Source organism: Notolabrus celidotus, chromosome 10 (assembly GCF_009762535.1).
Source record: "Notolabrus celidotus isolate fNotCel1 chromosome 10, fNotCel1.pri, whole genome shotgun sequence".
In the NCBI taxonomy this organism is placed as follows: Eukaryota; Metazoa; Chordata; class Actinopteri; order Labriformes; family Labridae; genus Notolabrus; species Notolabrus celidotus.
The window spans coordinates 17,178,874-17,193,838 of record NC_048281.1 but is presented as its reverse complement, the minus strand read 5'-3'; the positions used below and the strand labels follow the sequence as shown (position 1 = coordinate 17,193,838).

Sequence of the window (14,965 nt, the reverse complement as noted above, 5' to 3'; positions counted from 1 at the left end):
CAATGACCCCCTCATAATTGTAACATAGATTAAGCACATGACCCCACTTTGAGAACCACTGATTTAACCATCAGGTTGTTTATCTGCAAAGCTTTGGCTCAAATGCCAGGTCAAAACCCCTAAGTTGTTGTTGTTGTTGTTGTTGTTGTTGTTGATGTGTTGTGTTGTTGTTGTTGTTGTTGTTGTTGTTGTTGTTGTTGTGTTTCAGCCTGCTGGTGAAGTGATGCTGGATAAGGACATAATTATGCATTGACTTTGTAAATCTGTTTATCAGACAGTGATTTAGGGTCCCCACCTTAAGGAAGTATCAAAGCAGCTTTGCAGGTGGGCTACGAGAGCACACACAGCAGATTTCAGACAAGGCTGATAAACACTTCAATACATGAGATGAGATCAAGCAGGCAAGACTGTATGATACAAACTGAAACAGAAATAGATCTATTCAGAATGAACATAAGATGGGTCTTTGTGAGAATACTCTAAAGTATTGGATACATTTGGCATGAGGATGAGGGATCGTACTCTGCATGCAGATTGTCTTAGAATAACAGGAGTGTAAAAACAGTCATCAACAGACTGTACAGCTGTTGAAATCATTACTTATGTAACCATCAACCGGCCCAGGTGCTGCTGCTGCTGTCGCTCCCTGGAGCTCAGACTGAGCCTAAGTTTAGCTTCCTGCAGTCATTGTCCTAACTGTGCTGCGTGTGAGGATATCCATATTTTGAGCAGATGGAGGGCGGGGCTGTTTGGCTCTGATGACTGTTTATCCAGATGGATGATGTCACTCAGACACTGAGGCTCAGCAGCACCTTAAATCTCTCAGAGGTGAATGTGAGAGCAGCTGCTCTGCTTCTTACGCTGGATCTCACTTTGTTTTGACAACCAGCGCCCATTTAAGACCGGCCCATCTGCTGCCTCATACATCAGCAGCCGCTGATTAACTGTGAGCATCGAACATTTTAAAGACTCCATCTTTGTTTTCTTCAAAGACCTGAGAACCAGCACCCATTCATATTTGTTTATGTCTCTCTTTTTGGTTGAAAATGAATTGGATGCAGTTAATTCCCGCTAATCCCAGAATGACAAAGCTACAAAATATAAACAAATTTGTTGTTGCACACTATTGTATGACTTTGTTGTCTATGTTTGCTGATGCATGAAAGTCTGTATTCTCATCTCTCTGTAAAAGGCCCAGGGAGCTTGAGGCAGGGTTTTAATGAGTGTAATAAGCATAACATAATTTCCTGTTTTTAAACACGATTAGCACCAAACATTAGCTGCATTTCTCTTCTTATCTTTGCACTGTAAAGAATGGGAGGATTTGTGGATAGTAAACACTGTTTCTAAACCAGCTGTTCATTTGTCACGTACTCATTGGTTACTAAAGACCCAGCTGTATGTTGCTCATGGACCGCACAGACCTCTGGGTACTGTGCTGTTATCAGGGTCACTAATCCTCTCACTATACTGCTTCCACTCTGCTGTTATGCTAAGAGAGATTCCACTCTTATCTCGCTGCTGCTGCAAACTTACCTTAACCTCTGTTCAAATCTAAATAAAGAAGTCCCGCCTACATCAACCCTGACATCAGTGTGTTTGTCCTTTCTCCTCCCTCTTCAGCCTTGACGGCAGCTGCAGGCCGGGGAAAGATGGAGGTCTGCAGCTTCCTGTTGGAGCAGGGGGCGGTGGTGCAGCAGGTCAACCGGCGGGGGGTTTCTCCTCTTTTTCTGCGCCGTCAGACAGGGACACTGGCAGGTGAGGCATGCTGTGAGGTCCTGTGTAGCCTCAGCAACCACACAATTACACCCCAACACTTTCTTCCTCTAAATCTTCAAAAGCTGTGTGGTATTTATGTCCTTCTCTCTGAGCTGACTCTGATCTGTCCCCTGACTCAGGGTCACGGTGTCCACTGAATGAATAGACTTCACTTTTTGTGTGAGCTCTGGTGTTCGCTGTCTGTTCTCTGATGGACGTTTTGTCTGCTTTCCAGATTGCAGAGCTGCTACTGCAGCACGGTGCTGACATCAACATCAGCGACAAGCAGGGCAGAACCCTTCTGATGGTGGCTGCCTGTGAGGGTCACCTGAGCACCGTAGAGTTTCTGCTTTCTAAAGGTGAGTGACATCTCCTTCGAAAAGAAGGTGACCAATAATCTACAAGCTGGATGAATCAATAATATAAATGTGTCTGTTTGAAGTGTTTACTGACTTTTGCTTCCCTCAAAGGTGCATCTTTGACTTCGATGGACAAAGAGGGGCTCACACCGCTGAGCTGGGCATGTTTAAAAGGACATAAGAATGTTGTACAGTTTTGGTGGAGAAAGGTGCGGTCATCGACCACACGGACAAAAACGGACGAACTCCGCTGGACCTTGCTGCTTTCTACGGAGACGCGGAGATTGTAAGTGACAGAAGTTGAAGACATTCCAACACAGACACACAAACACACTAACCCTGGTCCATTTAGCCTTAAGTGAGAGCATCTCTGTTCCATTATTGAGCACATACTGCTGTGCGTTAGCTGACAGCAGTGTTGGTGTGTTTTTAAACTGTTGGTGCTCCCATGCAGGTCCAGTATTTGGTGGAGAGAGGAGCTGTGATAGAGCATGTGGACTACAGTGGGATGAGGCCTCTGGACCGGGCCATAGGTTGTCGAAACACGTCGGTGGTGGTGACCTTACTGAAAAAGGGGCCAAGCTGGGTGAGTGTAAAACCAGGACTTTCTTTTATTACCCAGAGTACGTGTGCTGTCAGTTGTTCGTACTACAGTCGACTGGGTGTCTTGAGGTCTCTTAGAAGAGTCCTGATGTCTACAGATTTCCTTCACGTCTCAGTAGACACAAAGCCTCAGCTTTTTTTGTCCAACATGTTTCCGTCTTGTTCAGTATCTCATGGTACCAACAGTTAACTGGAACAATTTTAGTGGAATGACGTGGAAAAATCCTGTTTTCTATTCCTGCTTCTCACTCCCTCTCCTCCGTATGTGTACGCTCCTGTTTTTTTACTGGTATTTCAGTGCATGTGCATGCCCTCTCTCTGCTCCCTCACGTGCTGCTTCGCTAATTTAAGAATGTGACTTATCACTTAAATGACATTAATAGAGCTATCTGCTTGGCGGTTTATCTGCGCTGCACTCTGCTCTCCGCTCTCTAAGAACCTTTCACACAACAGTCTGCAAGCGTTTTACAAGGCCACTTCAAGTTGAGGGACACATAATTGTACACTGTCACACTTCACTTTGTGGCACATTTTTTCCTTTTCACTACAGATGACTACTCTCACTGTTGCATGACCTCTTTTCTCTTCACTCTTTCCCTCCTAACTCCCTCACTCTGCCTTCACTAAACTAAGGCCACAGAACGTCTCCTTACGATCGATCAGGTACAATCTTTAGGTAACTTTACCTTGTACCAATTTTTCCAGAGAATACACTGACCGTCTGTTGGTTGCGTTAACAACATTAACAAGCCGCTTTGCTTTTTTCCCCTCATGTGCCTACAGGAAATGCAGCTTGGGCCATGGCTACTTCAAAGCCTGATATCCTGATCATCCTCCTGCAGAAGCTGATGGAGGAGGGAAACCTACTTTATAAGGTAAACTGGGACAGAAAAGAACCTGCCGCCTGAAGCAGTTTAGTGTGTTTATATAACGTTTTTTAAGATCAACTTACCAGCTGTTCTGGCATACACAAAAGTCGCTGGAGTCGGAGTAGATGTAATCTTTATATTTATGTTTGGAAGTGGAAAAAGTGATAAGACTGGAGTGATTGCCGTCTGTTTCTAGCTCAGTGAATGAATAGATCTGTGTTCTGCACCCACTCACTAAAGCAGCCATGATCGATGCCTGACATTTAACAGATTGAGTCTGTGGCAGAAAGGACAAACCTGTCTGGTGTTACTTGTGTGTTGTGGTGTGTGTGTGTGTGTGTGTGTGTGTGTGTGTGTGTGTGTGTGTGTTGTGTGTGTCTGTGTGTCTGGTGTGTGTGCGTGTGTTTGACTTGAGAGTCGTCTGTGTGATGGATGAGAGTCGAGGGGCTGAAGCTAGAGGGATTGGCGATTGTGGAGTGTCTGGTTGAATACTTTGCCCTGCCTCTCTCACCTGCATGTTTCCTTCTGCTCCTGTCCCCCTTCTCCTCTCTGCATGTTCGCCCTCCACGCGTCCTCCAGAAAGGGAAGATGAAAGAGGCGGCCCAGAGGTACCAGTACGCCCTGAGGAAGTTTCCTAGAGAAGGCTTTGGAGATGACCTGAAGGCATTTAAAGACCTGAGGGTGTCTCTGTATCTCAATCTCTCTCGCTGTCGCCGAAAAACCAACGTAAGCCTCTCAAGAGACCCTCCACTTTCTTTTCCCTTTGTTCCTCAGCCAGAGCTGTATTTTTAGCATGATCCTTTAATGGCTTTAAGTAAAGCCTTTTCAGTCACCAGACTTTTATTTGTCAGTGTAATGAATATCATGGGGCATCATTAAATGGATGTTTGCTGAAGAAAAAAAACATTTATTTTGGGAAGTATCCCCTATTGTTTTGAAAACGTTGAGACAAAAAGCTAAATCTGTGACCGATGGTCGGAGCCTGAGTGGGCAGGAGGAGCTTGTTAGTGTTCAGATGGTAACAGGCAGCAGGTGGGGAGAAAGCTACATGCTTATTGGGCAGAGGAGGCAAATCTTTTTCAGCTCCTGAGTGTGCCAACATGTCTGCTCACTTTAACAATGCAGAACAGTTGTGCCGCTTTCTGTTCAGGGTTTGTACCCAATATTTGAATAGACTGATGAATTAAAGGACTGCTCCAGAAAGACTGGGGGATTTGAAAACAACAGTGAAGCAAACACGAGAACAGTGGGCATCTTTAAGCTGTCGTGTTCACATTTCTGGATTATTGTTTCCACAGAGAAGCTCTTCATAAAAGTTTGTTTACATACGACTTGTGACGAAGAAATGCTGTTTGATTAGACGACGCCTGGCTCAAAGAGTTTTTGTTTTTTTTAAACTTAGTCTTTATTTTGGTTTAGGCAACTTTAACATTCATTTATAAATCCTTACTGTATCTGTTGTTATATGGTTTCATAAAATATATATAAAAATAAACAAAACACAAAAAAAAAACCTTTAAATTAATGAATTAACAAATAAGAGTAAATAGGGATGGGTACCTTTCACATTTGAACCGATACGGTACCGATACCCGGTACCTGGGAATCGGTATCGGTACTCAACGGTACCAATTTTCGGTACTTTGTGTGTTTAAGATATACTATATATAATAAATGTTAATTGTTAATAATAAAATCTAAATTTTTTTAAATTTAACATATTTATTTCATTTAACATGAAATGAACAGAAACAGGATTATATAGGTGATTAGATATATTAGCTGACACGTGCTTGTGGCGTCTAATTGCTCTTTCAGGAGTTTATCAATGAACACACATGAACACCTGCAGACAGGGAAAACGTCAGTTCTCCGTCTCTTTATAATAAGAGGACACACAACTTACTTGTTGGGCATTCACGCACACAGGAACAGTATAAACAGGGCAGGTAGTCGGAGCGAGAGAGTCCGTCTCAACTTAATCCTCCTGCAGCTCTGCCTCGCGGTGAGTGCGTGCGCCCGTCAGCTGCCACCCGATCTGTCTTGAACTTTATTACAGGGTGAAAGTATGGAAAATCACCTACTCCCCACTCCCTCACAGTCACAAGGGTGCATTAGGTACCGAAACATGGTACCGTTGGATTTTACGTGAATCGGTACTCTGTAGTACCGACAGAATTCGGTCGGTACCTATAAAGGTACCGAATTCGGTACCCATCCCTAAGAGTAAATAATACATATATAAAGAGAGAGAAAATAAAAAGGAAGGAAGAGAAAAATATAATTAAAAATAAGTGAATAGATAAGAGAGTTTTGTAGTGAAACAGCTTTGATGCTTTCACATCCCAAAAGCTATAAGGAGACAAATACAGTTAATATAAGTCTGTGTTTCCTCCTGTAACCACTTCTTTGTAGTGTGGAAGAAATTCTCTCATTAGTAACTTTGAAAACATTTGAATGACCATAAAAAAATCTCAATAACAAGACACTCAAGTCCACTGTATGTTTTAATGCTGTTTCTGTGGTTTAAATTTGAACATGTGCTTGAATGTGATTGGTTGATGTGTTTCTTTGAAGGATTTTGGGATGGCTGAGGAGTTTGCAACAAAAGCACTGGAGCTGAAACCCAAATCCTACGAGGCCTACTATGCCCGTGCAAGAGCTAAGAGAAGCAGCAGGTAACCCATTCAGAAAAGCTCCAGAGCAGAACTGTGCTTGTTATTGGTGTTAAATTATGTGATCTGGATCCGTGTCTCTTTATTCTGCCTCCCGCATAGGCAATTTACAGCGGCCCTGGCTGACCTGCATGAAGCGGCCAAGCTGTGCCCCAATAACAGAGAGATCCGTCGTCTGCTGGCTCGAGTAGAGGACGAGTGTCAACAGATGCAGCGCGTCCAGACTAAAGGAGGCCTTGCTGGAGCTGCAGCTGCTTCCAGCCAGGCATCAGGAGGACACGAGTCCGACCAGGAGCAGGACGAAGGACAGGGCGACCTCTCAGAGCGCAGCCTTGTCAGGAGTGTGGACGGCCAAAGAGACATCCTGGAGGAGGAGGAGGAGGAGGAGGAGGAGGAGGTCTCTCTGCACAACAGGCCACCTGAAGCTGCTTGGTCCCAGAGCAGTTACTCCTACAACAGAGCTGGCGCCTTCCGAGCCCAACACTTTGATACATCAGAGTCAGAGTCTGAGCCCCAGCTCACCCCCGGGCCCTGGCAGGCTCCCCCTACACCGGTATCCTCGGGAGCATCGAGAGGCACTGGCCCAACAACAAGGCCTGGTCCTGCAGCCCTCTAAGCAGGCTCAGATCGTCAAGACCAACCAGCACATGAGCTCCATGCAGGCTGTGGGAGGGGCCATGGGGGGCCGGACCACAGGGGCCAAATCTCAGTATGCTCCCTCCAGCCCCTTACCCAGCCGGCACATGTCCAGTATGTTGAAGCCGGGGCCCTGGTATTGACATTAGCCCTCTGCCGCCCCCCACTGATGAGCCGGTGTACGGAAACCGCACGTCTCTGGCAGCTACTTCATCTGTCTCCATGGGGCACAGCTGTGAAAACGAAGGCCTCCACTCCTCCCAGATAGTCTTACTCCTCCAAGGCTCCTGGACAAGACCGGCTGTCTGCCCACTCTGCATCCTCCCTGGACGGGCTAGCCTGTTCAGGTCCTGGACCACAGGGGAACCACACGGACGCAGGAAAGGAAGTGATGTGCGGCGTCGCAGGATCACACGAGGAGGCAGCAGCAGCAGCATGCGAGTCTCCAGTTCCACCAGCAGCCTGGCATCCAGCAGCAGCCTTTCAGACAATGGCAAACTAGGACCTGATGTCCGCACCAAGATCACTGACAAAACAAGCACAGCCAACAGGTATCAGAGTACAAACCCAGACCCTTCATGGGTATCACTGACAAGAGGCTCGCTTTCTTCAGCAGCAGCAGCAGCAGCAGCAGCAAATCCCGCAGCAGCAGCAAATGCCGCCACAGCAGCAGCATCATGGCCTGCAGAGCCACCAGAGCCGCAGCTGGATCAACCACTCATCTGACGGCCTCATGTGTCACAACATGTCAGCAATGGGCCTGCTGCCCGTCGACTGTGAGCTGCCTTACACCAAAACAGTGAGCACTTACCAGGAGCAGCACAAACCTCCGCCACCTCAGGGTGCTATGGCAATGAGTAGCTTACAAAACGGCATGCACGCCAAGGAATTTGCGGAGAAGTTCTGCCAAGGCCGCCAACTGTTACAAAGAGTCCAAGCCAGCGCTGGCTCTGCCGCACACTTTCATGGACAGTAAGCCCAAGCAGCCTGGCCTAGCCCGAGATAATCCTGCCATCCACCGTAGCTTCAATGAAACCAAAGCGATCATTTATAGAGTCGAACGTGTAAGAAGTGTCGGTTTTTATCTCTGTACAGTCAAAAAACGCACAAACACCCGCAAAAATCTCCAATAAGGAAGAGTTGTTTTACTTTTTTTAATCAACCCCAATAAACACAGTCTCACGTTGAAGCCTTGTAACAAGTACACCGCAGAAAGCGAGCGCTTTGTTTCCTGTGTGAATCCAGACTGCAGGAAGTGTAGAGTACGCTCCAGATTTTTCTCCTCCCAACCTGTCGCTTGTGGCTGTCAGCTTCTGTTACACAACAACATGTCCGCCGTCGTTCAGCCAAGCTGGAGACATTGCACTGAAGGAAGTATTTGGACACGAACTGTACAGTCCTCATCATCGCAGTGGTGACAGTAAGCACTTTATACACACTTAGGCCGCTCGAGTGCATAAACAACATGTTCAGTTACAGCATAATGTTATTACAGAACAGTTCAGAGTGAACTGGGGTTTAAACTGTGTTCATACGTCCATGGTGCTGAGAGGAGACATACGAAGAGGAAGTCCTCAGTGAAGGTGTAAAGAAATCTAAAGGACGGGCATTCCTGTGTTTTAGGAAGGATGTTGTAGATCCTCATGTTGTGTATAATGTATAAATATTACTTTCCTTCTTTTCACTGAAGGTCTATGTTAAATGTAATGACAAGTTCAGACTTGTGTATTTTGGGTTTTATGCACAATGTTGTTCAAAAGGTGTTAAAGGTTCTAAAAAAGCATTTGTTCAATGTGTTTGTACATTCTATAAATCACCATAACATTGAATTGAATTCCTTTCTTTATCTGCTTGTTGTTGCTGTCTAGTTTAATTTATTTACAGCGCCAATGGCTTGGTTAATTGTAAAAGCAATATATTTTATATAGTTATTTTTGCACAGCTACTAAGACATTTTATGATTCTCAATGATGTTGAGTTTAAGTGCATGCCACAATTGCAGTTTATATTACAGAGTCAAAAAATCTATAAAACAGAAATGGTTTCAGGGCACAGCGCCATCAGCTCTATTTTAATATGTACGTTAAATGCAATTGTCGCCATGTTTTCAGTATTGTGAGCTTTATTAGCTGTGATCATATACTGTAATAGAACATTACTGCCATAGCCATCATGGGAGCGAGAAATAAAGACCCACTGAGGAAAAAACACACAAGTCTGCTGATTTCATCTCTACAACACAGGGCTTCACCTTATGAGGGGATGTTATCGTAACCAAGAGCTTAAACATGAGCGGTAAATATAAAAGTGTTGTTGTCAGTGCCAAAAACACAAAGGTAATGCAAAATGTCATTAAGTTATGCTGGACAGAATCTCTTGTGGGGAAAAATGACACATTTACATGAATTTATGCTGCAGTAAAATGTGTTGATTTTTGATTAAAGCCTTGAAGTAAATGTTAAAAATGTTTAAGTTTGGGGCGCTGGTGGCCTAGCGGTCTAAGTGCCCCACATAGAGAGGCCACAGTCCTTGTCGCAGGGGTTGCTGGTTCAATTCCCAGCAGGTCGACCATTCACTGCATGTCTTGCCCGCTCTGTACTCCCCACATTTCCTGTCTCCCTTCAGCTGTCTTGTCCATTAAAGGCAAAAAGGCCAAAAATATATCTTAAAAAAAGAAGAAAAAAAAAAAATTTAAGTTTTGCAAAAGTAAAGATAAATCAGTAATAACTAAGTTTGCTATAATAGGCTAACATTCACTACATATTTATGGTCATGTGAATTCATGCTGTAACAAAGCTGCATTTCACAAATATGAATTCAATTTCAAATCAACATGTACAAACAGGAGTACAAGTACAGAGGCTCATTCCTGTTTACACTACATTAGTACATTAGTAGAAGATGTTGAAGTGAGATGGATGCTGGAAATGTGTTCAGCCACTGTGGAGACAGTAGTTGGACTAAATTTAGGTGAACTGACCATAAACTTTTAGGCTTCAAGAATTATCCTATCTAAAGCTGCACGCTCCTGGTTGGTGTTATTAACATTTCCTCCTCGGAAAACACAATTAAACGTTTGATGTAGGGGGAAAATGGCAACCTTCCCATGATTCATTATATTTACAAGGCACTGACATTGAATACACAGGACCACTGGCACATAGACAGAGCTAAGTCTGCTCAAAGTAAACACCATGAGCTCCCCTGAGTGTATTAAAGATTGGTGCGTTTAATTAGAATTCAACCGTTTATTTCTGAGAGGCAGAAATTAGTTGTACATTCTAGAGTTATACAGAGACACTTCAGTGTTTTCAAACAGTAAGCAGGGTTGTTTGCAACTATTTGGCTAAGCTGACTCACTGTTTACCTGTTCTGTTTTCTTATCTCAGACCTGATACTTTATGTTTCTGAATCCATCTCTAAACCGTTATTCATCCTTTGACTGATACTTGGTGATTAGACGAAGAACAGTCCCTGTGAAATGATGAGATACCTGATGAGTTGGATTCTGGCTAAAAGCTGCTGTTTACTGGCTCGACTTCCATCGTGAGATCGCCATCTTCAGAGATCTGTTAGAGGTGAGGAGTGTGGTCTGCAGGGGCAGGTTCGTCATGGGACTGGTCTTGTTCTTTCCCCTAATCCAGCTCTCGATGGACTCTCTCTCATATGAATACCCGTCTGTGGGGGAAGACATATTTCATATAAAACAGGTAGGAAAAAAAAAAACATCTGTGGACTAAGTCTGATACAAATTCAAGTTGTTTTTTTTGTCTGACCTGCAGCAATAACCGGATCCTTCATCAGCTCTCTGGTGATTGGACACAGGAACTCATCTGGGGCGTCTGACCCGCTCTGCTCCGCCTTGAGGGCCTCAATCTTCCTCAGGACACGACCTCGGAGGCCCACGGACTCTGAGAAACCAACAAACTGTTTAGTGTAACTTGAAGAATCACACACAAGGAGAGTTCTTATGACACTAAAAATGCAGTGACGCTAAGTCTGATGATAAACTTGTGGTTGAAAATGGACACAAACAAGGACTTGGTACTTTACATAAACTCAAATCAATTTTATGTTAATGTTATTCCACCAAGAAGCAACTTTTAGTGTTTCTCTGTTCCTCATGAATAAATCTGGCTCTCTGCTCAATCAATTGGTGCTGTGGCAGAAAGAGACACACACTCATCAGTGATAATGGTGAGGTGGTTTGACTCAAGATTTTGTGGGTTTGTCAGGTTATCTCTTCTTATTCTCCTCAAAAATGAAAACAACAAGAGTCCAAAAGAGGGTGTTCAATCTGCATGCCTCTGCCTTCTAAGAGCACCTTGTGAACTTGTCATCAGCTGCTAATTTCACCACCCAGTACAACTCAGGGGGACCTCCACATCTGGAAAAGTCCAAGTAAGGTAGCAGCTGGTATCATATAGACAGAGATACAGAAAGTGAGAGCTGCCGTGGTGACATTCTGTGTCCTGCGTTCTTCTATTAATCACGATTAAGCTTCAAAAACAAGAATTTGAAAGCTACATCAGAGCTCTATTCAGTACTTACACTGAGTTAAGGTACGTTCAGTAAATCTATCAACTGCTATTCATGCAGTCAACGAGAAAATTAAGGAACAGTGATAAAAAGAAGATATAGAAAGACTTTTTAAGGTCATGAGTTCCTTCTGCCCAAGAAAATCAGCCTTTAAAATATTAACTAACTCGTAATAATTTACTGCAGCAACAGAAATGTTCTCAGCCCATCCTCATTTTGCACTAACTCAGAGGGAAGTGGAAATCGAGAGGGGAAAAGATGTTCAACTTCCAACCACAAAGATTGTGGTTGCGTCTTTTCATGATCTCACTTTTGCAAATCTTGCAATCGAGTTTAAAGCAAAACAGGCTCATGCAGCATTGGTGGCCTGCTGTCGCAATCGCAAATAGTTTGGCTCCTTTGGGAAACGCGATAGTGCTTAATCGAAACGTCTCCCCACGATGAGACACACTGAACCCATTAAATCCTCTGATTCATCCTATAAAGTACTCTTTGATAGGAAAAACTGCTCTTAACAGCTCTATAGGGTTTAAGGTTTCCATAAGTAGTTCCCATATTTTTCACGAGGGCTCAACCATTAGTACTATACGGTCCACTTTACATTTAGATTGATAATTTGACGAGACACGACAATAAAACTGCAGAATGAGGCTGTCTCTGCTGAGATACTCTGAATTATATCCAAGAGGAACTTTTTTTCCCTCTCCTTACTCAAAGATTCATGAATATTTCATCAAGTAAAGTGTGCTGGAATCTAATTTGCTGCGTGTGTGAGTGTGTGTGTGTGTGTGTGTGTGTGTGTGTGCGCGCAAGAGCACACATTTACACAGGCAGCATGCATGGAAAATGCTAGTTTGTTGGATACACAGCACAGAGAAAGGACATGAAATGTGGCAATCTGCTGTTTCCCCCTGTCCTCATTCTGTGCTAATGATGAGAGCTGTCCTCCACGCTGAACACAGGGGAGAGACGCAGGGACCACAGGACATAGGATGCACTCAGCATGTTTGGAAAGCTTTCTGTAATGTTTTTAAATAAGTCTATTGCTGTCTGATTGAAGCACACACAACAGCTGAAATGGTGTATTTACCATAATAAGTGCAGGACTGCGAGGCGGCTTCTTACATGATTACTCTGATTACAGGTACTTAGCGCTCAATGCAAAGACAGCTTTCCTTGGCATTATGACATATCTGCAACTGTTTAACAATTTCCTTCAAAATTAGATGTGTGAATAAGAATTCAAGAGTGTGGTGTCTTTAGTCAGAACTGACAGAAACGGAAATACTAAACAAAAAGCATATCACTACCAAAGACAGAAAATACAATGTTTAAAACCCCTATATGTGATATAGTCCACAGAAAATAATTCTGTTTTAATCTGCTGGATTTAATCTCCAGTAAACATTTTGTGCACCTCATTCACATTTCTGTGCATGCATACAGATATTGAGACAGAAACGTTTGGTATGTAATTTTAAAAAGTGAAAACAAGTTAATTTATCAGCATCAAACCCTCATCACCAATTCTTGACTTTTTATCAAATTTGACTGAACTGTTTTTGATAGCTGAAAGTTGCATAAAAAATAACAAACAAACAGAAATGCAGGGACTTAAAGCTCCAGTGAAGACCTTTCTGTTTGTATTGATTTTGGCCCCCACAAAGCAGTTTCACATCTTTGCCTGATTTGGTCCTGTACATGTGTAAATAGTGTTTTCTGATTCCTCACCATGCTTCTTGTCAGATTGAAATGTATCACTAGCTGTAGAGAAAGTTAAAAAAATAAAAATAAAAAAAGGCGGTTTCTTAAGCGCGCTATCAATCATCTCGGCTGACACCTACCCTCACAGTCAGGGGCGGAGCTAGACTCTCAGCAAAAAGGGGGCGGGGCATCCTCAAGGGGCCCTTCTGATAGTCAAATTCACAACTGTAAAACAGTTGATATATTTTCTACCCTACTTATCAATAAAAAACACATTCTCACTTATTGATCCAAGACAGCCCATAAAAGGCAACAGGTTGCTTGTTGAGTTCAAATGTTTCAGCTGCACCAAGGACAGCACACAGCTCACATTACTCTACTGCAGGGTTTCCCAAAGTGTGGGTCGGGATCCTTTGGGAGGTTGCAAAACACAAATGGGGGGTCTTGAGATGTCTTTCAGAATGTTTATTTTTTGAATTATCTAAAAATAGTCAATTATACCCATTATAATAAAAGATATTGACAAAAACAGTAGCTAACCTTGAAATAAAAGCTTGAAAATAGAAAATGTAATGAGTTCTCTACCTTTCTTTTTGCCAGATGACTCCTAAGTTTAGGGTTAGTGAACAGTTAATTATCAAAAGCATCAGTAGCAGTAGGTTAATTCATAAAGGCACAGGAAACATAGACACCTGCTCATATAGGTAGGCTAACTTTCTCTAGACCAGCTAAATTAAAGCTGGGGTTGGTAATCAGATTTAGATACACTTTTTGTTATACTGGTTAAAATGATCTTTATGTCCTGATGGCAATCAATACATAATGTGTTCTTAAAAAAGAACCAAAAAAAGCTGCTATCTACAGCCGGAGTAAACCTGGGAAAACACCAACCAATCACCGTTTTTTGGGTGCCAAAATTTTAAACCATTCAAATCCCGTCCTGCCGTTCTACCCGCCTCCTGCATGTACATTTCCCCGGCGTGTACTCTGAGCCGAGTCCCCGTCCCCTGCCTCTGCTCTCCCTGCCTCTATTTACTGCCCCTCTCGCTCTACCTCGGGCCTGTCCCCTCTGACCCGATGAGGTGCTTTACTCATGAATGTAGTCCGGATCAGAGTCTAAAAAGCTCTCACCACAACTAACCCTAACCCCAAACCCTAATCAAAGCCCGAAACCCTAACCCTAATCATAACCCTAACCCTAATCATAACCCTAACCCTAAACCTAATCATAACACTTACCCTAACCCTAAACCCTAACCCTAATCATAACCCCAACCCTAACCCTAATCATAACCCTAACCCTAACCCTAATCCCTAACCCTAACCCTAACCCTAATCATAACCCTAACCCTAACGCTAAACCCTAACCCCCTAACCCTAATCATAACCCTAACCCTAATCATAAGCCTAACCCTAACCCTAAACCCTAACCCTAACCCTAATCCCTAACCCTAACCCTAACCCTAATCATAACCCTAACCCTAACGCTAAACCCTAACCCTAACCCTAACCCCCTAACCCTAATCATAACCCTAACCCTAATCATAAGCCTAACCCTAACCCTAAACCCTAACCCTAATCATAAGCCTAATCATAACCCTAACCCTAATCATAGCCCTAACCCCCTAACCCTAATCATAACCCTAACCCTAAACCCTAACCCTAACCCTAATCATAACCCTAACCCTAATCATAACCCTAAACCCTAACCCTAATCATAATCATAACCCTAACCCTAACCCTAATCATAACACTAACCCTAACCCTAATCATAACCCTAACCCTAATCATAACCCTAACCCTAATCATAACCCTAACCCTA

At 43.4% G+C, this 14,965-nt stretch overlaps 2 protein-coding genes across 2 annotated transcripts in view; one reads left to right on the top strand and one right to left on the bottom strand.

The window, feature by feature from the left end:
- tanc1b (tetratricopeptide repeat, ankyrin repeat and coiled-coil containing 1b) overlaps positions 1-9,110 on the top strand; it is a 128,998-nt gene extending 119,888 nt beyond the window's left edge. Inside the window, 19 exon segments of the mRNA XM_034694453.1 lie at positions 1,624-1,727; positions 1,729-1,758; positions 1,994-2,117; positions 2,229-2,312; positions 2,315-2,403; positions 2,572-2,707; positions 3,354-3,383; positions 3,504-3,595; positions 4,169-4,315; positions 6,167-6,267; positions 6,367-6,724; positions 6,726-7,028; positions 7,030-7,166; positions 7,168-7,313; positions 7,316-7,432; positions 7,435-7,494; positions 7,497-7,810; positions 7,812-7,919; positions 7,921-9,110. Of these exon segments, the coding sequence (XP_034550344.1) occupies positions 1,624-1,727; positions 1,729-1,758; positions 1,994-2,117; positions 2,229-2,312; positions 2,315-2,403; positions 2,572-2,707; positions 3,354-3,383; positions 3,504-3,595; positions 4,169-4,315; positions 6,167-6,267; positions 6,367-6,724; positions 6,726-7,028; positions 7,030-7,166; positions 7,168-7,313; positions 7,316-7,432; positions 7,435-7,494; positions 7,497-7,810; positions 7,812-7,919; positions 7,921-7,968 (2,528 nt within the window). The 3' untranslated portion in view covers positions 7,969-9,110.
- A 999-nt stretch (positions 9,111-10,109) lies between these two features.
- Positions 10,110-14,965, bottom strand: part of LOC117820617 (WD repeat, SAM and U-box domain-containing protein 1-like) — a 23,778-nt gene continuing 18,922 nt past the window's right edge. Inside the window, exons 11-12 of the mRNA XM_034694452.1 lie at positions 10,677-10,811; positions 10,110-10,578 (exon numbers count right to left, since the gene is read on the bottom strand). Of these exons, the coding sequence (XP_034550343.1) occupies positions 10,427-10,578; positions 10,677-10,811 (287 nt within the window). The 3' untranslated portion in view covers positions 10,110-10,426. The remainder of the gene's footprint in view (positions 10,579-10,676; positions 10,812-14,965) is intronic.